The 18,676-nt window shown below is 42.1% G+C and overlaps 1 protein-coding gene across 3 annotated transcripts in view; it reads left to right on the forward strand.

Moving 5' to 3' along the window:
* The window catches only part of Cenpj (centromere protein J), a 53,262-nt gene that overhangs the window by 33,762 nt on the left and 824 nt on the right, over positions 1–18,676 (forward strand). Inside the window, exons 9-15 of one of the 3 annotated variants that reach the window (XM_032917229.1) lie at positions 1,810–2,052; positions 4,622–4,706; positions 13,311–13,375; positions 13,587–13,700; positions 14,999–15,139; positions 15,214–15,298; positions 15,379–15,499. In XM_032917229.1, the coding sequence (XP_032773120.1) occupies positions 1,810–2,052; positions 4,622–4,706; positions 13,311–13,375; positions 13,587–13,700; positions 14,999–15,139; positions 15,214–15,298; positions 15,379–15,499 (854 nt within the window). The remainder of the gene's footprint in view (positions 1–1,809; positions 2,053–4,621; positions 4,707–13,310; positions 13,376–13,586; positions 13,701–14,998; positions 15,140–15,213; positions 15,299–15,378; positions 15,500–18,676) is intronic. The other 2 variants (XM_032917230.1, XR_004389595.1) reach the window with 2 other exon arrangements.

Raw genomic sequence — 18,676 nt, forward strand, 5'->3', positions numbered from 1 at the left:
CCCTTCCCAGTCTGCCCTTTGACAGTTCCTCATCCCATTCCTCCTCCCCCATCTCCAAGAGGATATCCCCCATCCAGCATCCCCCACCCTGCCAGGTCTCTCCAGGGCTAGGTGCATCTTCTCTCACTGAGGCCAGACCAGGCCGTTCTCTGGTGTATGTGTGTTGGGCTTGTACCAGCTGGTGTAGCTGCCTAGTTGGTGGCTCAGTGTCTTATGAGATCTCCGGGATCCAGGTCAGTTGAGACTGCTGGTCTTCCTATGGGGTCACCTCCTCAACAAGTTCCAGCCTTTCCCTAATTCAACGATAGGGGTCGACTTCAGTCCATTGGTTGGGTATCTATCTGCATTTATCTCAGTCAGCTGCTTGTTGGGCCGCTCAGAGGGCAGCCATGCTAGGCTCCTGTCTGTAAGAACATCATAGCATCAGTAATAGTGCCCTGGAGCCTCCCCTTGAGATGGATCCCAATTTGGGCCTGTCACAGGACCTCCTTTCTTCTCCTGCAGTTCTCTCACCCAGGGATGTATGTCTCATGAAGAGAATTCATTTTGTTGAGTGTTTAAGCCTGAGGGTGTAAGTCAGTGTTTGCCCAGCATGCTCAAACCCCAGTTCAATCCTTAGCAGGATGACGGGCAGAAATGAGAATTTGTGTTGTGTACTTGTGTGGGCTTTGTTATCAGAGTAATGCTGGTTTCCGAGAATGAATTTTACAGTGTCTTTTCCCTTTTGATTTTATGAAACGCGAATGCCTAACATGAATTAGGCAGCCATGAAAGCCATGCCTCAGCCTTGTGAGGGGCCTGCCGCCAGTCCCCAGGGTACATAATCTGATATGAAGGCCGGCAGCATCTCTCCGTCCTTCCCAGTTCTAGCAATTGCAGTTCCACTCAGGTGCTCCGCTCTCGGGTCTTTGCAGTGAGTCAGTGAATGGGATGCCTGTTTTATTTGGCAGACTGTCTCGTGCTGCCCCTTAGCTTCTTTGTTGCAGTTCTCAAGTCACTGATGACATTCTATGCCGACTGTAGCCTTGATTTCTGTGTGGACGTTTGCAGTTTGTTCTTTCACTCGTTTTGTTTTTCCATCTAGAACAATTCATTTCTCCCTTTTCACTACTGGGGAATCTCACTGGGAAATCGACAAGTGTTTTCTACCTTTGAGCTACGTTCCCAGCCTCTCACCCTCCCCTCCTCCCCTTCCTTTCTTCCCTTTTTTTCTCTTCTTTTTGTTTGTTGTGCTGCTGGGGACTAAACCCAGGACCCTGTACATGCTTGGCAAACATAGTGCCTCCTTCATTTTCTTAATATTGCTTTCTACTCATTAATGACAAGTGCAGTAGTGAGAAAGGGGTGGGGTTTTGAATAAGGAATTCAATTTTGCACTGACTGTGAACAGTCAATGGAGGTAACACCACCTTTGGACAGCCTTGCTCATGGATTTCGGCTAATCTATTTTCAGGGCAAGTGGCTTTGACTTTAGATTCAATTTTCTCTTTAGCACAAGTCGACTTCTGTTCAAGAATTCATTTTTTTTTTTTTTTTTTTAGTTTACCCATTTTAGTTAGTGGTTAGGTTAGGCTGCATTTCCTTGTGCCATACTCAGGGCTGAATTTGCTTTGCCCTGACTTGTGATCATTTGTTGACAATGTAAGGTGAGCATTTACCTGACTTTACATCTCAGCTCTTGAAAACTCCAGTGTCATTTACTGCCTATGCCTGTTCTCCTGCTGTCTGTGGTGGGCTGGCATTTTGTTTTATTGATGCATCTCTTCTCCCATTGCTTTGTTTTAATTCTGTAACTTTTTCTTTTGTGAGGCTTTGAAACAGCAAATACAGGAATTACAGGAAGACTTGAAAAGGAAGGAAACAAAATGGTCAAGTACACACGGTCGCCTCAGAAGCCAGATAGAAATGCTAGTCAAAGAGAATACAGACCTCCGAGAAGAAATAAAAGTAATGGAAAGATTCCGACTGGAGGCCTGGAAGAGAGCAGAAGCTATTGAGAACAGTCCCAAGGCCTGCCAGTACATGATGGCCACAAAAAAGGATGAGTCCATGGTAGGTTTGGGAACCGTTTTGTCAAATCATGGCGACTGTTTTGCACATTTAAACTCATAAAGCTGGAAAATGGAATGGTGGACTAGCGGGTGGGAAGTTAGTGTTACACAGATCCAGGAGACTGTCACAAGACTGAAAGCTCTAGAGGTGGACAGGGTGATAATTGTTCAAGTCAGAAGCACTGCAGTTCCAGTGTAAACTTTATTCAAGAGCAAAATTCGGGATGCTGTGTAGTGTACCACTTGTCTTAGTTACTTTTCTGTTGTGACAATACATCATGACCAAGGAAACATACAAAAGAAAGCATTTATTTGGGGCCCATGGTTGCAGAGCTAAGAGTCCATGAGTATTACAGTGGGGAGCAAGGCAGAAAGGCATAGTGCTTGAGGAACAGGTAAGAGCTTCCATTTAAGAGGCAGAGAGAACTCATTGGAAGTGATATGGACTTTAGAAACCTCAAAGCCTGTCTCCAGTGACATACCTCCTCCTAATGCTTCCTAAACAGTCCCGGCAGCCGGGAAGCACGCATTCAGATATATGAGCCGATGGGGGCCATTCTCATTCAACTACCGTAGAGCTCAGGTGGTGAGGTAAGCATGGCAGTTCTCCTAGCTGTAAAATGGGAATGTTGCCCTAGACCACTGTTAGGGAAAGTGCAGACTGTGGATGACACTTGATGCATTCAGAATTTGTGCTTCATGGAGAAACGCTGGTTTAGTGATAAAGCAGGTGAGGAGGGGAAAAGGCTGTCCTAGTGTCCTGAAGGGTTCTTTGAGAGAGTGACCTGCTGGGCCTATTGAGGACTAATGGCCAGGTTATTTCCCAAGCCCCAAACTGCAGCACATCAAGACCCTTATGTGCTTATGGTGGCAAGGATGCAGAGAAGATAAGGGCAGAGCGTAATAGCCCTGTAGAGATGTTGACAGTGGTTGAAGAGGCTGGGGTAAGGATTTTGTTATTTTAGGTAAGAGAATGAACAGGTTAAGTGTGTCTCAGTGAAGAGGACACAGCTGCAGGAGGAAGCAGGGAATAGCTGGGCCAGCATCCTAAAACAGATGAGGGCTGGCTCTGGCTAGATGCAGTCTGTTGTGAGGCAAGTCCGGGCCAGGCTGATACAGAGTGGCAGCTGGTGGGAAGTCTTCTAAAGGTCTGTCTTTCTTGGGGAAACAGGAGCACACTCATTGAGCTGGAGAAGGAAGAGGCAGAAGGTAGATGTGGGAACACTGAGAATAGAAACCAAAGATCCTGGGGAGGTAGCTGGCCAACTAGAGTCAACTGAACAGGGAGGCCTTAGTTCAGAAGATACCTCTGTCAGATTGGACTATTGGCAAGCTGGTGGGGCATTTACTTGTTTGATGATTAATGTGGGAGGACCTAGCCTACTGTAGCCTTGGCTAGGTTAAGCAATCCATGAAGAGTATGCTAGAAAGCAGTGTTCCTCCATTTTCTCTGTTCCTTCCATGGCTTTTCTCAGTGATAGATTCTGATTGGGATGCCTTCCACTTCCTGGCTTTTGGTCATGATCTTTATTACAACAGAAAACAAACCAGGACAGCAGGGAAGGCAGGTTTGTAGCTGCAGTGGGGTCACATGGGTGGGAGACCCTGCACTTCAGTGAGATGATTTGCTTTATTTTTTGGTTGTTGTTGAGCTCTTTTGATGTAGACTTAGATTTTGGCAAAGGTGAACATTGCTGCACAGGGGAGGATGATGTAGGTTCGCAATGTTTAAGAGTGACCATGAATGTAAGGTGTATCAGAAGGCCCAAGGCCACTGGTGCAGGGGACATAGCAAGCATGCATGGATCAATAGACTGTGTGCTCTAGGGTGTGGACATTGTCCAGGTGAGGGTTAGGGCATGATCTGGGAAGACAGGATACAGTTTCCGAGAAGAGGCACTTACTTGTCCTCTATGCTTCATCATAGAAGCTTCCTAGTGGACAGGAGGTCACAGGGGTGTGACAGAGTCCTGAACCGTCCCTGCTCTGACTGCTATGAATTATCTCACTGTGCTGTGTGGCTAAAGTAGTTGAAAGGAGCTGGTACAAATCATGGCTCCTAGCCTTTAAGTACTTTAGCATTTTATGAAGTGTCCCTGACTCTAATTGTTTGGTTGTAACTGAATTGTTTTGAAATTATGATTTGTGCATCTGTTTATTGAAGGAATTAATACAATTGATGGTGGCAATTTCTGGGACTGTCCTAAGGTGAGGTTGGACAGATAGCACAGATGGGTTGGGGGGGGGGGTTAGGTTATGACAGACAGGGAGGTGGGAGGTCCCGACAGTGCTGGTGATGGGCACAGATTGGCGATGGGGGAGTCAGGTCAGGCAGCTTCATCATTGGGGGCATGAGGGAGGTTTGCAGAAGAGGCTACCTGACATGAAGGTCTGTTTTGTGTCTTGAGTTGGAGGATAATGTGTGTGTCTGCATGTGTATGTGTGTGCATTTACCTGGCCTCCTATGGTAATTGAGAGTACAGAAGAACAGCTCTTAACTGAGTTATTTTTGTTCAGTGTCATAAAATGTAGAATAACAATTATATTAAAAATTATCTCTTATATTATAGAACTCATCAATTCAATTTCAAAAGAGTCATGCTTCTTTAGGAGTCCAGGGAGAAAAATGTAAGAAAAAGTATTTGCCAGCACAAGGTAAGAGACTACATGTTTCTTTTATATTTCAGAACATAATAGGTAATTTGAGCTAAGCTTGGTGACATGAGTTGTTACCCTATCAGGCAGGAGGCTTACCACAGGTTCAGGGCCAATCTGGTACTTGGTACAGTGAGACTGGCTTGGTGAAGGGGATGGGAATAGGAGAGAGGATTACATTCAAGGAATCAAACCAGAGTGATCTTGAAGCCTCTGCAGACTGCTTTAGTCTCTGTTTCAGAAGTGAGGAAACAAACTGGTAAAGAATGGATTCATTTACAGTTTGGATAAACTATAATGGTTAAGTTTTATAGAAAAGACAAGAGAAAGACCAGAAATGCATGTATTCACTTAACTGTGAGGTAAGTGCCCAGGATTGGGTGCTGTTCCTGACGCCAGTTCCTCCTCTGGAGCCTGCACGGTAGCCTTTCCTTCCCCCACCATGAGATTTCTGGAGAAACTTGAACCCTGTAGGGGTTGTTTTAGGGTGTCTATATCAGTCTTACTCCTCAGATAATTCCCAATAGCATTTCATGTATGCTCATACAATTTATAAATTGTTTTGACAGCTTGTTTCCGTGATTATTATGAATTTACCATGTGGAGGCTGGAGACTGAACCTAGGTTTTTTGTAAAAGCAGCCAGTGCTATTAACTGCTGGGCCATCTCTCCAGCCTCAACAAATTTATTTGTATTAGTCAGTGTGTGATGCTGCAGTACCACAGACATTCTTCTCTGTATCTGGAATACACCCATGCCGTTCCCTAGGTACATAGCAAGGGCTGGAATAACTGGACAATTGGTAGAATATTTTTAATACCAACAGATTGTATCAAAATTATTTCCAGAATATACTAATACGTTCTTAAAGTTTTGATTACATTTATTTATTATTATTTTTTTTCAATTGTTAAAACATCCAATTTATTGTTGTATCAACTATTTGTGGCACTGGCATCTAATATGTCTTAACATTATTAGTATTTGTAAAAATGTGGTACAAATATTGATACTCGGTATGGATCATCTAGAACAATTGTAGGGCATATATTCAGCAAATTTGCCTTTGGATCCATATCTTTTTTTTTATTTTTTTTTTTTTATTAACTTGAATATTTCTTATATACATTTCGAGTGTTATTCCCTTTCCCGGTTTCCGGGCAAACATCCCCCTCCCCCCTCCCCTTCCTTATGGGTGTTCCCCTCCCGACCATCCCCCATTGCCGCCCTCCCCCCAACAGTCTAGTTCACTGGGGGTTCAGTCTTAGCAGGACCCAGGGCTTCCCCTTCCACCTCGTGCTTTTACTAGGATATTCATTGCTACCTATGAGGTCAGAGTCCAGGGTCAGTCCATGTATAGTCTTTAGGTAGGGCTTAGTCCCTGGAAGCTCTGGTTGCTTGGCATTGTTGTACATATGGGGTCTCGAGCCCCTTCAAGCTCTTCCAGTTCTTTCTCTGATTCCTTCAACAGGGGGTCCCTATTCTCAGTTCAGTGGTTTGCTGCTGGCATTCGCCTCTGTATTTGCTGTATTCTGGCTGTGTCTCTCAGGAGCGAAGCTACATCTGGCTCCCCTGTCGGTCTGCACTTCTTTTGCTTCATCCATCTTGTCTAATTGGGTGGCTGTATATGTATGGGCCACATGGGGCAGGCTCTGAATGGGTGTTCCTTCAGTCTCTGTTTTAATCTTTGCCTCTCTTTTCCCTGCCAAGGGTATTCTTATTCCCCTTTTAAAGAAGGAGTGAAGCATTCACATTTTGATCATCCGCCTTGAGTTTCATTTGTTCTAGGCATCTAGGGTAATTCAAGCATTTGGGCTAATAGCCACTTATCAATGAGTGCATACCATGTATGTCTTTCTGTGATTGGGTTAGCTCACTCAGGATGATATTTTCCAGTTCCAACCATTTGCCTACGAATTTCATAAAGTCGTTGTTTCTGATAGCTGAGTAATATTCCATTGTGTAGATGTACCACATTTTCTGTATCCATTCCTCTGTTGAAGGGCATCTGGGTTCTTTCCAGCTTCTGGCTATTATAAATAAGGCTGCAATGAACATAGTGGAGCACGTGTTTTTTATATGTTGGGGCATCTTTTGGGTATATGCCCAAGAGAGGTATAGCTGGATCCTCAGGCAGTTCAATGTCCAATTTTCTGAGGAACCTCCAGACTGATTTCCAGAATGGTTGTACCAGTCTGCAATCCCACCAACAATGGAGGAGTGTTCCTCTTTTCCACATCCTCGCCAGCATTTGCTGTCACCTGAGTTTTTTGATCTTAGCCATTCTCACTGGTGTGAGGTGAAATCTCAGGTTGTTTTGATTTGCATTTCCCTTATGACTAAAGATGTTGAACATTTCTTTAGGTGTTTCTCAGCCATTCGCATTCCTCAGCTGTGAATTCTTTGTTTAGCTCTGAACCCCATTTTTTAATAGGGTTATTTGTCTCCCCTCGGTCTAACTTCTTGAGTTCTTTGTATATTTTGGATATAAGGCCTCTATCTGTTGTAGGATTGGTAAAGATCTTTTTCCCAATCTGTTGGTTGCCGCTTTTGTCCAACCACAGTGTCCTTTGCCTTACAGAAGCTTTTGCAGTTTTATGAGATCCCATTTGTCCATTCTTGATCTTAGAGCATAAGCCATTGGTGTTTTGTTCAGGAAATTTTTCCAGTGCCCATGTGTTCCAGATGCTTCCTAGTTTTTCTTCTATTAGTTTGAGTGTGTCTGGTTTGATGTGGAGGTCCTTGATCCACTTGGACTTAAGCTTTGTACAGGGTGATAAGCATGGATCGATCTGCATTCTTCTACATGTTGACCTCCAGTTGAACCAGCACCATTTGCTGAAAATGCTATCTTTTTTCCATTGGATGGTTTTGGCTCCTTTGTCAAAAATCAAGTGACCATAGGTGTGTGGGTTCATTTCTGGGTCTTCAATTCTATTCCATTGGTCTATCTGTCTGTCTCTGTACCAATACCATGCAGTTTTTATCACTATTGCTCTGTAATACTGCTTGAGTTCAGGGATAGTGATTCCCCCTGAAGTCCTTTTATTGTTGAGGATAGCTTTAGCTATCCTGGGTTTTTGTTATTCCAGATGAATTTGCAAATTGTTCTGTCTAACTCTTTGAAGAATTGGGTTGGTATTTTGATGGGGATTGCATTGAATCTGTAGATCGCTTTTTGGTAAAATGGCCATTTTTACTATATTAATCCTGCCAATCCATGAGCATGGGAGATCTTTCCATCTTCTGAGGTCTTCTTCAATTTCTTTCTTCAGTGTCTTGAAGTTCTTATTGTACAGATCTTTTACTTGCTTGGTTAAAGTCACACCGAGGTACTTTATATTATTTGGGTCTATTATGAAGGGTGTCGCTTCCCTAATTTCTTCCTTGGCTTGTTTCTCTTTTGTGTAGAGGAAGGCTACTGATTTATTTGAGTTAATTTTATACCCAGCCACTTTGCTGAAGTTGTTTATCAGCTTTAGTAGTTCTCTGGTGGAACTTTTGGGATCATTTAAATATACTATCATATCATCTGCAAATAGTGATATTTTGACTTCTTCTTTTCGATCTGTATCCCTTGACCTCCTTTTGTTGTCTGATTGCTCTGGCTAGAACTTCAAGAACTATATTGAATAAGTAGGGGAGAGTGGGCAGCCTTGTCTAGTCCCTGATTTTAGTGGGATTGCTTCAAGTTTCTCTCCATTTAGTTTAATGTTAGCAACTGGTTTTGCTGTATATGGCTTTACTATGTTTAGGTATGGGCCTTGAATTCCTATTCTTTCCAGGACTTTTTATCATGAAGGGTGTTGAATTTTGTCAAATGCTTTTCTCAGCATCTAATGAAATGATCATGTGGTTTTGTTCTTTCAGTTTGTTTATATAATGGATCACGTTGATGGTTTTCCAGATATTAAACCATCCCTGCATGCCTGGGATGAAGCCACTTGATCATGGTGGATGATTGTTTTGATGTGCTCTTGGATTCGGTTTACAGGATTTTATTGAGTATTTTTGCATCAATATTCATAAGGGAAATTGGTCTGAAGTTCTCTTTCTTTTGTTGTGTCTTGTGTGGTTTAGGTATAAAGAGTAATTGTGGCTTCATAGAAGGTATTCGGTAGTGCTCCATCTGTTTCAATTTTGTGGAATAGTTTGGATAATATTGGTATGAGGTCTTCTATGAAGGTCTGATAGAATTCTGCACTAAACCCGCTCTGGACCTGGGCTTTTTTGGTTGGGAGACCTTTAATGACTGCTTCTATTTCCTTAGGAGTTATGGGGTTGTTTAACTGGTTTATCTGTTCCTGGTTTAGCTTCGGTACCTGGTATCTGTCTAGGAAATTGTCCATTTCCTGAAGATTTTCAAGTTTTGTTGAATATAGGTTTTTATAGTAAGATCTGATGATTTTTTGAATTTCCTCTGAATCTGTAGTTATGTCTCCCTTTTCATTTCTGATTTTGTTAATTTGGACACACTCTCTGTGTCCTCTCGTTAGTCTGGCTAAGGGTTTATCTATCTTGTTGATTTTCTCAAAGAACCAACTTTTGGTTCTGTTGATTCTTTCTATGGTCCTTTTTGTTTCTACTTGGTTGATTTCAGCTCTGAGTTTGATTATTTCCTGCCTTCTACTCCTTCTGGGTGTATTTGCTTCTTTTTGTTCTAGAGCTTTTAGGTGTGCTGTCAAGCTGCTGACATATGCTCTTTCCTGTTTCTTTCTGCAGGCACTCAGCGCTATGAGTTTTCCTCTTAGCACAGCTTTCATTGTGTCCCATAAGTTTGGGTATGTTGTACCTTCATTTTCATTAAATTCTAAAAAGTTTTTAATTTCTTTTTTTATTTCTTCCTTGACCAGGTTATCATTGAGTAGAGCATTGTTCAATTTCCAAGTATATGTGGGCATTCTTCCTTGATTGTTATTGAAGACCAATTTTAGGCCGTGGTGGTCCAATAGCACGCATGGGATTATTTCTATCTTTCTGTACCTGTTGAGGCCCATTTTTTGACCAATTATATGGTCAATTTTGGAGAAAGTACCATGAGGAGCTGAGAAGAAGGTATATCCTTTTGCTTTAGGATAGAATGTTCTATAAATATCCGTTAAGTCCATTTGGCTCATGACTTCTCTTAGTCTGTCTACATCTCTGTTTAATTTCTGTTTCCATGATCTGTCCATTGATGAGATTGGGGGGTGTTGAAATCTCCTACTATTATTGTGTGAGGTGCAATGTGTGTTTTGAGCTTTAGTAAGGTTTTTTTTACATATGTAGATGCCTTGTATTTTGGGGCATAGATATTTAGGATTGAGAGTTCATCTTGGTGGATTTTTCCTTTGATGAATATGAAGTGTCCTTCCTTATTTTTTTTGATGACTTTTAGTTGAAAATTGATTTTATTTGATATTAGAATGGCTACTCCAGCTTGCTTCTTCTGACCATTTGCTTGGAAAGTTGTTTTCAGCCTTTCACTCTGAGGTAGTGTCTGTCTTTGTCTCTGAGGTGTGTTTCCTGTAGGCAGCAGAATGCAGGGTCCTCGCTATTCGTATCCAGTTTGTTAATCTATGTCTTTTTATTGGGGAGTTGAGGCCATTGATGTTGAGAGATATTGAATAGTGATTATTGCTTCCGTTATATTCATATTTGGATGTGAGGTTATGTTTGTGTGCTTTCATTCTCTTTGTTTTGTTGCCAAGACGATTAGTTCTTGCTTCTTCTAGGGTATAGCTTGCCTCCTTATGTTGGGCTTTACCATTTATTATCCTTTGTAGTGCTGGATTTGTAGAAAGATATTTCATAAATTTGGTTTTGTCATGGAATATCTTGGTTTCTCCATCTATGTTAATTGAGAGTTTTGCAGGATACAGTAGCCTGGGCTGGCATTTGTGTTCTCTTAGAGTCTGTATGACATCAGTCCAGGATCTTCTGGCCTTCATAGTTTCTGGCGAGAAGTCTGGTGTGATTCTGATAGGTCTGCCTTTATATGTTACTTGACCTTTTTCCCTTACTGCTTTTAATATTCTTTATTTTGTGCGTTTGGTGTTTTGACTATTATGTGACGGGAGGTGTTTCTTTTCTGGTCCAATCTATTTGGAGTTCTGTAGGCTTCTTGTATGCCTATGGGTATCTCTTTTTTTAGGTTGGGGAAGTTTTCTTCTATGATTTTGTTGAAGATATTTACTGGTCCTTTGAGCTGGGAGTCTTCACTCTCTTCTATACCTATTATCCTTAGGTTTGATCTTCTCATTGAGTCCTGGATTTCCTGTATGTTTTGGACCAGTAGCTTTTTTCCGCTTTACATTATCTTTGACAGTTGAGTCAATGATTTCTATGGAATCTTCTGCTCCTGAGATTTCTCTCTTCCATCTCTTGTATTCTGTTGTTAAACCTTGTATCTACAGCTCCTTGTCTCTTCTTTTGGTTTTCTATATCCAGGGTTGTTTCCATGTGTTCTTTTCTTGATTGCTTCTATTTCCATTTTTAATTCCTTCAACTGTTTGATTGTGTTTTCCTGGAATTCTTTCAGGGACTTTGTGACTCCTCTCTATGGGCTTCTACTTGTTTATTTATGTTTTTTCCTGGAATTCTTTCAGGCATTTTGAATTCTTTCAGGCATTTTTCTGATTCTCTGTAGGCTTCTACTTGTTTATTAATGTTTTCTGTGTTTCTCTAAGGGAGTTCTTCGTCTTTCTTGAAGTCCTCCAGCATCATGATCAAATATGATTTTGAAACTAGATCTTGCTTTTCTGGTGTCTTTGGACATTCCATGTTTGTTTTGGTGGGAGAATTGGGCTCCAATGATGCCATGTAGTCTTGGTTTCTGTTGCTTGGGTTCCTGCGCTTGCCTCTCGCCATCAGATTATCTCTAGTGTTACTTTGTTCTGCTATTTCTGACAGTGGCTAGATTGTCCTATAAGCCTGTGTGTCAGGAGTGCTGTAGACCTGTTTTACTGTTTTCTTTCAGCCAGTTATGGGGACAGAGTGTTCTGCTTTCGTGCGTGTAGTTTTTCCTCTCTACAGGTCTTCAGCTGTTCCTGTGGGCCTGTGTCTTGAGTTACCAGGCAGGTCACTTGCAGCAGACAAGTTGGTCTTACCTGTGGCCTTTGGTGTTTTCCTCTGGCGTCTGAAATGTGTGTGCGTAGAGCAGTCTCTTCTGGTTTCCCAGGCTTGTCTGCCTCTCTGAAGGTTTAGCTCTCCCTCCCACGGGATTTGGGTGCAGAGAACTGTTTATCCGGTCTGTTTCCTTCAGGTTCCGACAATGTCTCAGGCAGGGGTCCTGCCGCTCCTGGGCCCTCCCCCACGGGAGCCCAGAGGCCTTATACAGTTTCCTCTTGGGCCAGGGATGTGGGCAGGGGTGGGCAGTGTTGGTGGTCTCTTCCGCTCTGCAGCCTCAGGAGTGCCCACCTGACCAGGCGGTGAGGTCTTTCTCCCCCGGGGTCTGGGAGCAGAGAGCTGCTGCAGGCCGGGATCTATTTATTATTTTTTAACGGCACATGTGGACTGAGAAAACAACTTGTAAGAAAGTAACTTCCCTCGTGGGTCCTCTAGACTAAGTGACTGGACCTTCCCAGCAGCATTTGTGTTACTTACAGCACCATCTCCCTAGCCCTAGTTTTATACTCTCAGTAGCTGAGAGAGTGTGGGATTCCATACTTGCCCAGTACACTCAATACTGCCAGATTTGACTTTTTGCTAACAGGTTAAGTGTATGTGTCATTGTTGTTTTAATTTGCATTTCCAGGATCATTTAAATGCATTGAATACCATTCCCTTTGCAACTAGCTATATGGATACTAAACATTCCTCCCAACCCCCTCATTACCAGGAACTGAAACCCAAGGCTTAAGGCTTCAGGCTTTTGTATGCAAGGCAGGTACTGAAAAACTCAGTCATCTCTCCAGCACTGACCTTTTTTTAAAAGGAAAATTATTTGGGTCTTTAACCAATCTGATTTACCTACATCACAAAACCTTTTCTTAACCTATTGCTTATCAACCTTTCTTTTAAAAGATGGAGTCCCATATAGCTCAGGTTAGTCTTGAGCTGCAGCTAAGGCTAGCCTATGTGAACCCAAATTATTTTAATATTGCTAGGCCTTTTTCCTCTGCAAGGTGTAGTTTTGCTTTGTGTATGGATGGTACTGCCTGTTTGTAAGTCTGTGAACCATATGCCTGCCTAGTACCTGCAGAGGCCAGAAGAGGGCACTGGAGTTGCCTGATGTTGTTAGCTGCTATGTTGGGGCTGGGAACTATACCTGGGTCCTCTGTAAGAGCAACAAGGGTTCTTAACTGCTGAGGCATGTGATCATCTCTTCCTGTTTTCTGAGTACATGTATACACAGACAGACTCACATAGACACATAAATAAAATAAGGAAGCTGGGTTAATAAAACAGCACTGACAAAGGAAATGTTTTGTGTCTGGTGTGGGAATGTGTGTACTACTGGGTTCTTGTCTCTTCCCACCATGTGGGTTCCAAGGATTAATTTTTAAAGGTTTTTAATGTTGCAAGTGCCATCTCATTGGCCCCAAAGGAACTGTTTTACCAGACCAGTAAGTTAAATATTTTCATTAAGCATCAAAACTAACTCTGACAATTACTTTCTAACAGGAAATTCATCTAGAAGATCCAAGTCTGTGCCGCCTCGTGATTTAGGCAGCTTGGATAAAGGACAAGTAAATCTTTTTATGTTGTTAATATGTCAATGTACTTTATTCAGGGTTGAACTGGATTTGTTAAATTTCCAAACCATGTAAAAAGGAGGGCTTTTATTTAACATTGCAAATGTTTTCTATATAACAAACACTGGTCATAGAATCATGTAATTTCAGAATCTAGCTTTTAATAGGTGCAGATTGTGACTGGTTAAAATGTCTTGTCTTGTAGGCTGCCTTGCCTAGAGAGCCTCTTCAACCAGTGAACTTCCCAGACCTTGAATATAAAAACAAAGAGGAAAAAGAGGAAGAAATTCAGGGAGAAATCAATCATCCTGATGGGAAGGTTAAAAACATACTCATTTAAAGTAATGGTTGTGTTGGGGCTGGAGAGATGGCTCAGTGGTTAAGAGTACTGGCTACTCTTCCAGAGGACCTGGGTTCAATTTCCAGCACCTATGTAGCAGCTTAAAACTTTCTGTAGCTCTAGTTCCAGGGGATCTGATGCTATCCCACAGACATACAGGCAGGCAGAACACCAATTGATTCTCATAAAAATAAAAATCAATAAGTCACTAAAAATGTGATACAAAATAAGTATGTTTTAAAATAAGGAGCCTAGACTCTGAAAAAAGAGTATCACTTGTCACTTTACCACAGGGACCTATTCTGAGAGCTGTTGCATTGTTACAGATTGTATTACAATGTGAACATCCTAGAATGTGCTTCCACAGCCCTATGAGATCATGTACGTCAGACTCGGGCCATGCCACACGTGTGTGAATGTATGTGGGGGTGTGTGTGTGTGCATAGGAATGTATACGGTAGAGCTGTTCTGAGGGCCTAAATGAACAAAGCGACAGAGAAGCTGAAGCCCAGGTGACTTTGTTGTGATGATATAAACACATGTGTGGTGTTTACATAAACGTTTATATGGGAGTGTGTGCTAGAATAAAAGCACAGTACGGAAAAGACACAAAGCAGCCACGTGGCTGTCTTACATCAGGTTCTAAGCACTTTATGTGATTGTGTGATGTACTTTTCCTGTAACTGTCAGTACAGGCTTACAGCCATCACCACAAACACAGGACCTCGATGCTGTGCTGCCTGAGGATGGCTGGGATGAGGGGAATAAAGATTCTCCTGCTTCATTTACCAGTAGGGAGAGTATTATGCACATGGCCCATCCATGGCTATGTGTTAAGGCTGTGGATGGTGCTTACCTTATGGACTGTGGGGCTTGAACATTTAGTGACAAACAAAAGGAGGAATATTGTCCCTTGGTTTTGCATTACACAAAGCTACAAGGCCTCCTGCATTTTCTCTTCTGTGGTCTTCAAAATACTGCTCTGGAGCCCGGTCTGTTACCAGCTGGCATAACTCTGTCCTTGGCCTTACAGCTATTTGTGTAGGCAAATGGGGAAGTCCTGGCATAACTTCCAGGAGTTGGTGCTCCTTCCAACATGTGGGTCCTAAGAACTCAGGTTCTCAGGCTTGACAGCAAGTGCCTTTAACCTGCAAGCCATCTCTGTGGTCCATTTCCTTGGGAAAAGTGGGTGTGCTGACCAAAAGGAGGAGAGAAAAAGGGACATAAATACTTGTTTGGGGAGGGTAACTAAGGATTTTACCATTGTATCTTTTCAGGTAGAAAAAGTTTATAAAAATGGATGCCGGGTTGTTCTGTTTCCCAATGGAACTCGGAAAGAAGTGAGTGCGGACGGGAAGAGCATCACGGTTACATTCTTCAATGGTGACGTCAAACAGGTCATGCCAGATGAGAGAGTGGTATGTATGCGCAGGGCGATGCTTCTAGCTGCATCATCTCCGGAGAGGGGCAGATTGACTAAATGTCTTTGCAGGTCTACTACTATGCTGCTGCCCAGACCACACATACCACGTACCCAGAAGGGCTTGAAGTCTTACATTTCTCAAGTGGGCAAATAGGTACAAACTTACTTTGCTTCCACTTTAAACTCTAACCTTCCTTTAAGAAAATATATTGATAACAATCATTTTTAAAACAGAAAAGCATTTCCCAGATGGAAGAAAAGAAATCACATTTCCTGACCAGACCATTAAGACTTTATTTGCTGATGGTCAAGAAGAGAGCATCTTTCCAGATGGCACAATTGTCCGAGTACAACGGTATGGCACCTCTTAAGTCTGTTTCTATATTTCCAATTTTCATGGGTCAATTTTAAAATAAATCTGAAACATTTGGGACCGGGCATCTATCAGTAGAGATGAGCGCTTGCTGTGCAGAGTGAAGATCTGAATTGGAACTTAGCATCCTATAAAAGACATGGGTGCATGTCCCTGTGACCCCAGTGCTGGGAATGGGGTAGGGAAAGTCAGGTGGGTCCAGGAAGCCCAGCCTGATCCGAAAGGTTCCAGCTGAGTGAGAGACCCTGTCCTAAGGGAATAGAGTCGAGTCCCTCTTTGGCTCTGCATTCAAGGAAGCGTGCAGCCTCCCAAATATAAAACAAAATGCATCAGTGACGAGAAGTGAGCACAGACACTTTGCACTGACAAGTTTAGAAGCAATGTGAGCTAATGGGACTTAGAGAGGCTGCACAGAACTCAGGGGTGGAAGTTGTTTAGAAGTTTAGTGAATTCTGAATTCAGAAGATGCAGAAGGCAGGCTGCCCTCAAGTGTGCAGTTGACAGAACCCCTGAACCATGCTTAGACTTTCCCATCTTGCTTGTATTTTCAATTTCTCAAGCTCTCTGTTGTGTTACACGTTTAATCTCTTGGCATATTTGATACAAACTTTCAAAATCAATAAGCTCTTTATCCTTCTGAATATTACATTTCTGAAGGTTAGTTTTATGTGGTCCCTGGAGGCCCAATCTACAATTAAAAGTATTGTTTTTTTGTTTGTTTTTAAAAAGATTTATTATATATGAGAATACTGTAGCTGTCTCCAGACACACCAGAAGAGGGCGTCAGACAGTTGTGAGCCACCATGTGGTTGCTGGGATTTGAACTCAAGGCCTCTGGAAGAGCAGCCAGTGCTCTTAACCGCTGAGCCCTCTCTCCAGCCCTTTTGTTTGTTTTTATAAAGCAGAGTTTCTTGTACCTTAGGCTGGCCTTCACCTCCCACGTGTGTACAGATGATGATGCAGAGCCTTTTATCCCATTTTAATTATGGCCTGGCGAAGCTGTGCCACATCTAATTTTGAGCTTTTCCTTTGTCATCTTAGGATGTGACAACTGAATACCCCCTTTTATGAGAATAGGTAACACGGATCAGCATGAAGTTTATGGTAAAACTCGCCAAGGAAGTAGAACGAATCCAGGTGGTACATGGACTTCTTACGTCATTGTAGTGTTTTCCCCTTAGTGTAGAATAGTTTAAATACACATTTAAGATTTTGTTTACTCTTACAAGTTTTGCGTAGTAAAGAGAGAAATAAGAAAACTATGTACTAATGCATCTAGCTTCAACATAGATTAATTCATAGCCATTCTTATTTTCATAGGCAGGATTATTTTTTACTTAAGAGCTGTGGTTCTTATATTGTAGTGTGCCATTGAAATCACCTGGATTGTTCAGTTGCAGCTATGATGGGGCACGGAATCCCCTGAGGAAGCATCAGCTTTTGGAATGGCTTTTGTGTCTCACACACATATGTGGCACAAGACTGTTCTGCTGGTAACACCTGCCTATCTATGTCCTGAATTGCTGACTCCCAGTCTGTAACCCCAGACTATTGGTCATGGAAATTCATTGTGAGTGTCCCATAGATATGCCCAGCAATCCACTTGGTGTTAACTGTTCTAAGTACTCAAGCAGTCTTCATTTAGTGAAAAAAAAAAAAACAAAAAACAAAAAACAAAAAACAAAAAAACCCAAACTATTTCAATTTTCCCCCCAAGGAAACTGAGTAGCTAAATTTAAACATGATGACCACCTTTGAGCTGGGCATGGTGATATATGCAAGCTTTCTTTTTTTTTTTTTTCATTAATTTATTTACTTTACATCCCAATATCAGGCCCCCTTCTCAGGAGGACCCCCCACCCGGGTATTCTCCCTCGCCTCAAGACCCCTATCAAGTCATTGCAGGACTAGGCACATCCTCTCCCACTGAAGCCAGACAAGACGGCTCAGTTATGACAACAGGATCCACAGGCAGGCCACAGATTCAGGGACAGCCCAAGCTCCAGTTGTCGGGGCACCCGCATGAAGACCAAGCTGCACATTTGCTACATAGGATACACAAGGAACTGAGGAGGCAGGCTGACCACTGGGAGTTTGAGGACAGCATACTTTACATAATGAGTTGTAGGCCAGTTAGGGCTACATAAAGAGACTCTGTTGCAAAAAAATAAAAATAATTTCAGAGGCTGAACACATCTAAAATTAAAACTAAACACTTTATATTAATTTACTTTTTTATATATTTTATAACGATATAATCTATATAAATTATTAATAGAAACGTTTCATGGTCACATGTAAAGGCTGATTTGGTAGCGGGAACTGAACTGAAATACTGCAAACAGAACTTGCAATTGTATTGGACCAAGTAGTGTGTTTAGGGGAAGAAGCAATTGCCAAAATCAAAGGCTACTTTTATCCAGCTTTCCTGGTATACGTTTCTTTTCTTTTTATTCTCCCATAGTATTGAGGATTGAATCAAGGCCTCATGCACACTAGGCAAGTACTTTTCCATTGAGCTCCCTCCAGCTCTATTTTAAATTTCAGGGGAGGTGAGGCAAGGTTTTGTGTTGAGGCTGGTATTGAACATCTAGTCCTCCTCCTTCAGACTCCTGACGGCTGGTATTACAGCTGTGTACCTACCATTGTGCCCAGCTCCTGTTGAGGTCAGGGGTTAGGTTTGATCTTCTCATTGTGTCCTGGATTTCCTGGATGTTTTGGGTTAGGAGCTTTTTGCATTTTCTTTGACTATTTTGTTAATGCTTTTTATGATATCTTCTGCCTCTGAGATTCTCTCTTCAGTCTCTTCTGTTCATGATGCTTGCATCTATGACTCCTGATCTCCAGGGTTGTCTCCCTTTGTGATTTCTTGTTTTTATTTCCATTTTTAGATCCTGGATGGTTTTGTTCAATTCCTTCATCTGTTTGGCTGTGTTTTCCTGTGATTCTTTAAAGGATTCTACTTGTTTACCTGTGTTCTCCCATATTTCTTTAAAGGAGTTATTTATGTCCTTTTTTTTTTTTTTTTTTTGGGTCTGAGGACCAAACCCAGGGCCTTGCGCTTGCTAGGCCAGTGCTCTACCACTTAGCTAAATCCCTAACCCCTATTTATGTCCTTCTTAAAGTCCTCTTATCATCATTATGATTTGATTTTTAAAT

Source organism: Rattus rattus, chromosome 12 (assembly GCF_011064425.1).
Source record: "Rattus rattus isolate New Zealand chromosome 12, Rrattus_CSIRO_v1, whole genome shotgun sequence".
Taxonomy (NCBI): domain Eukaryota; kingdom Metazoa; phylum Chordata; class Mammalia; order Rodentia; family Muridae; genus Rattus; species Rattus rattus.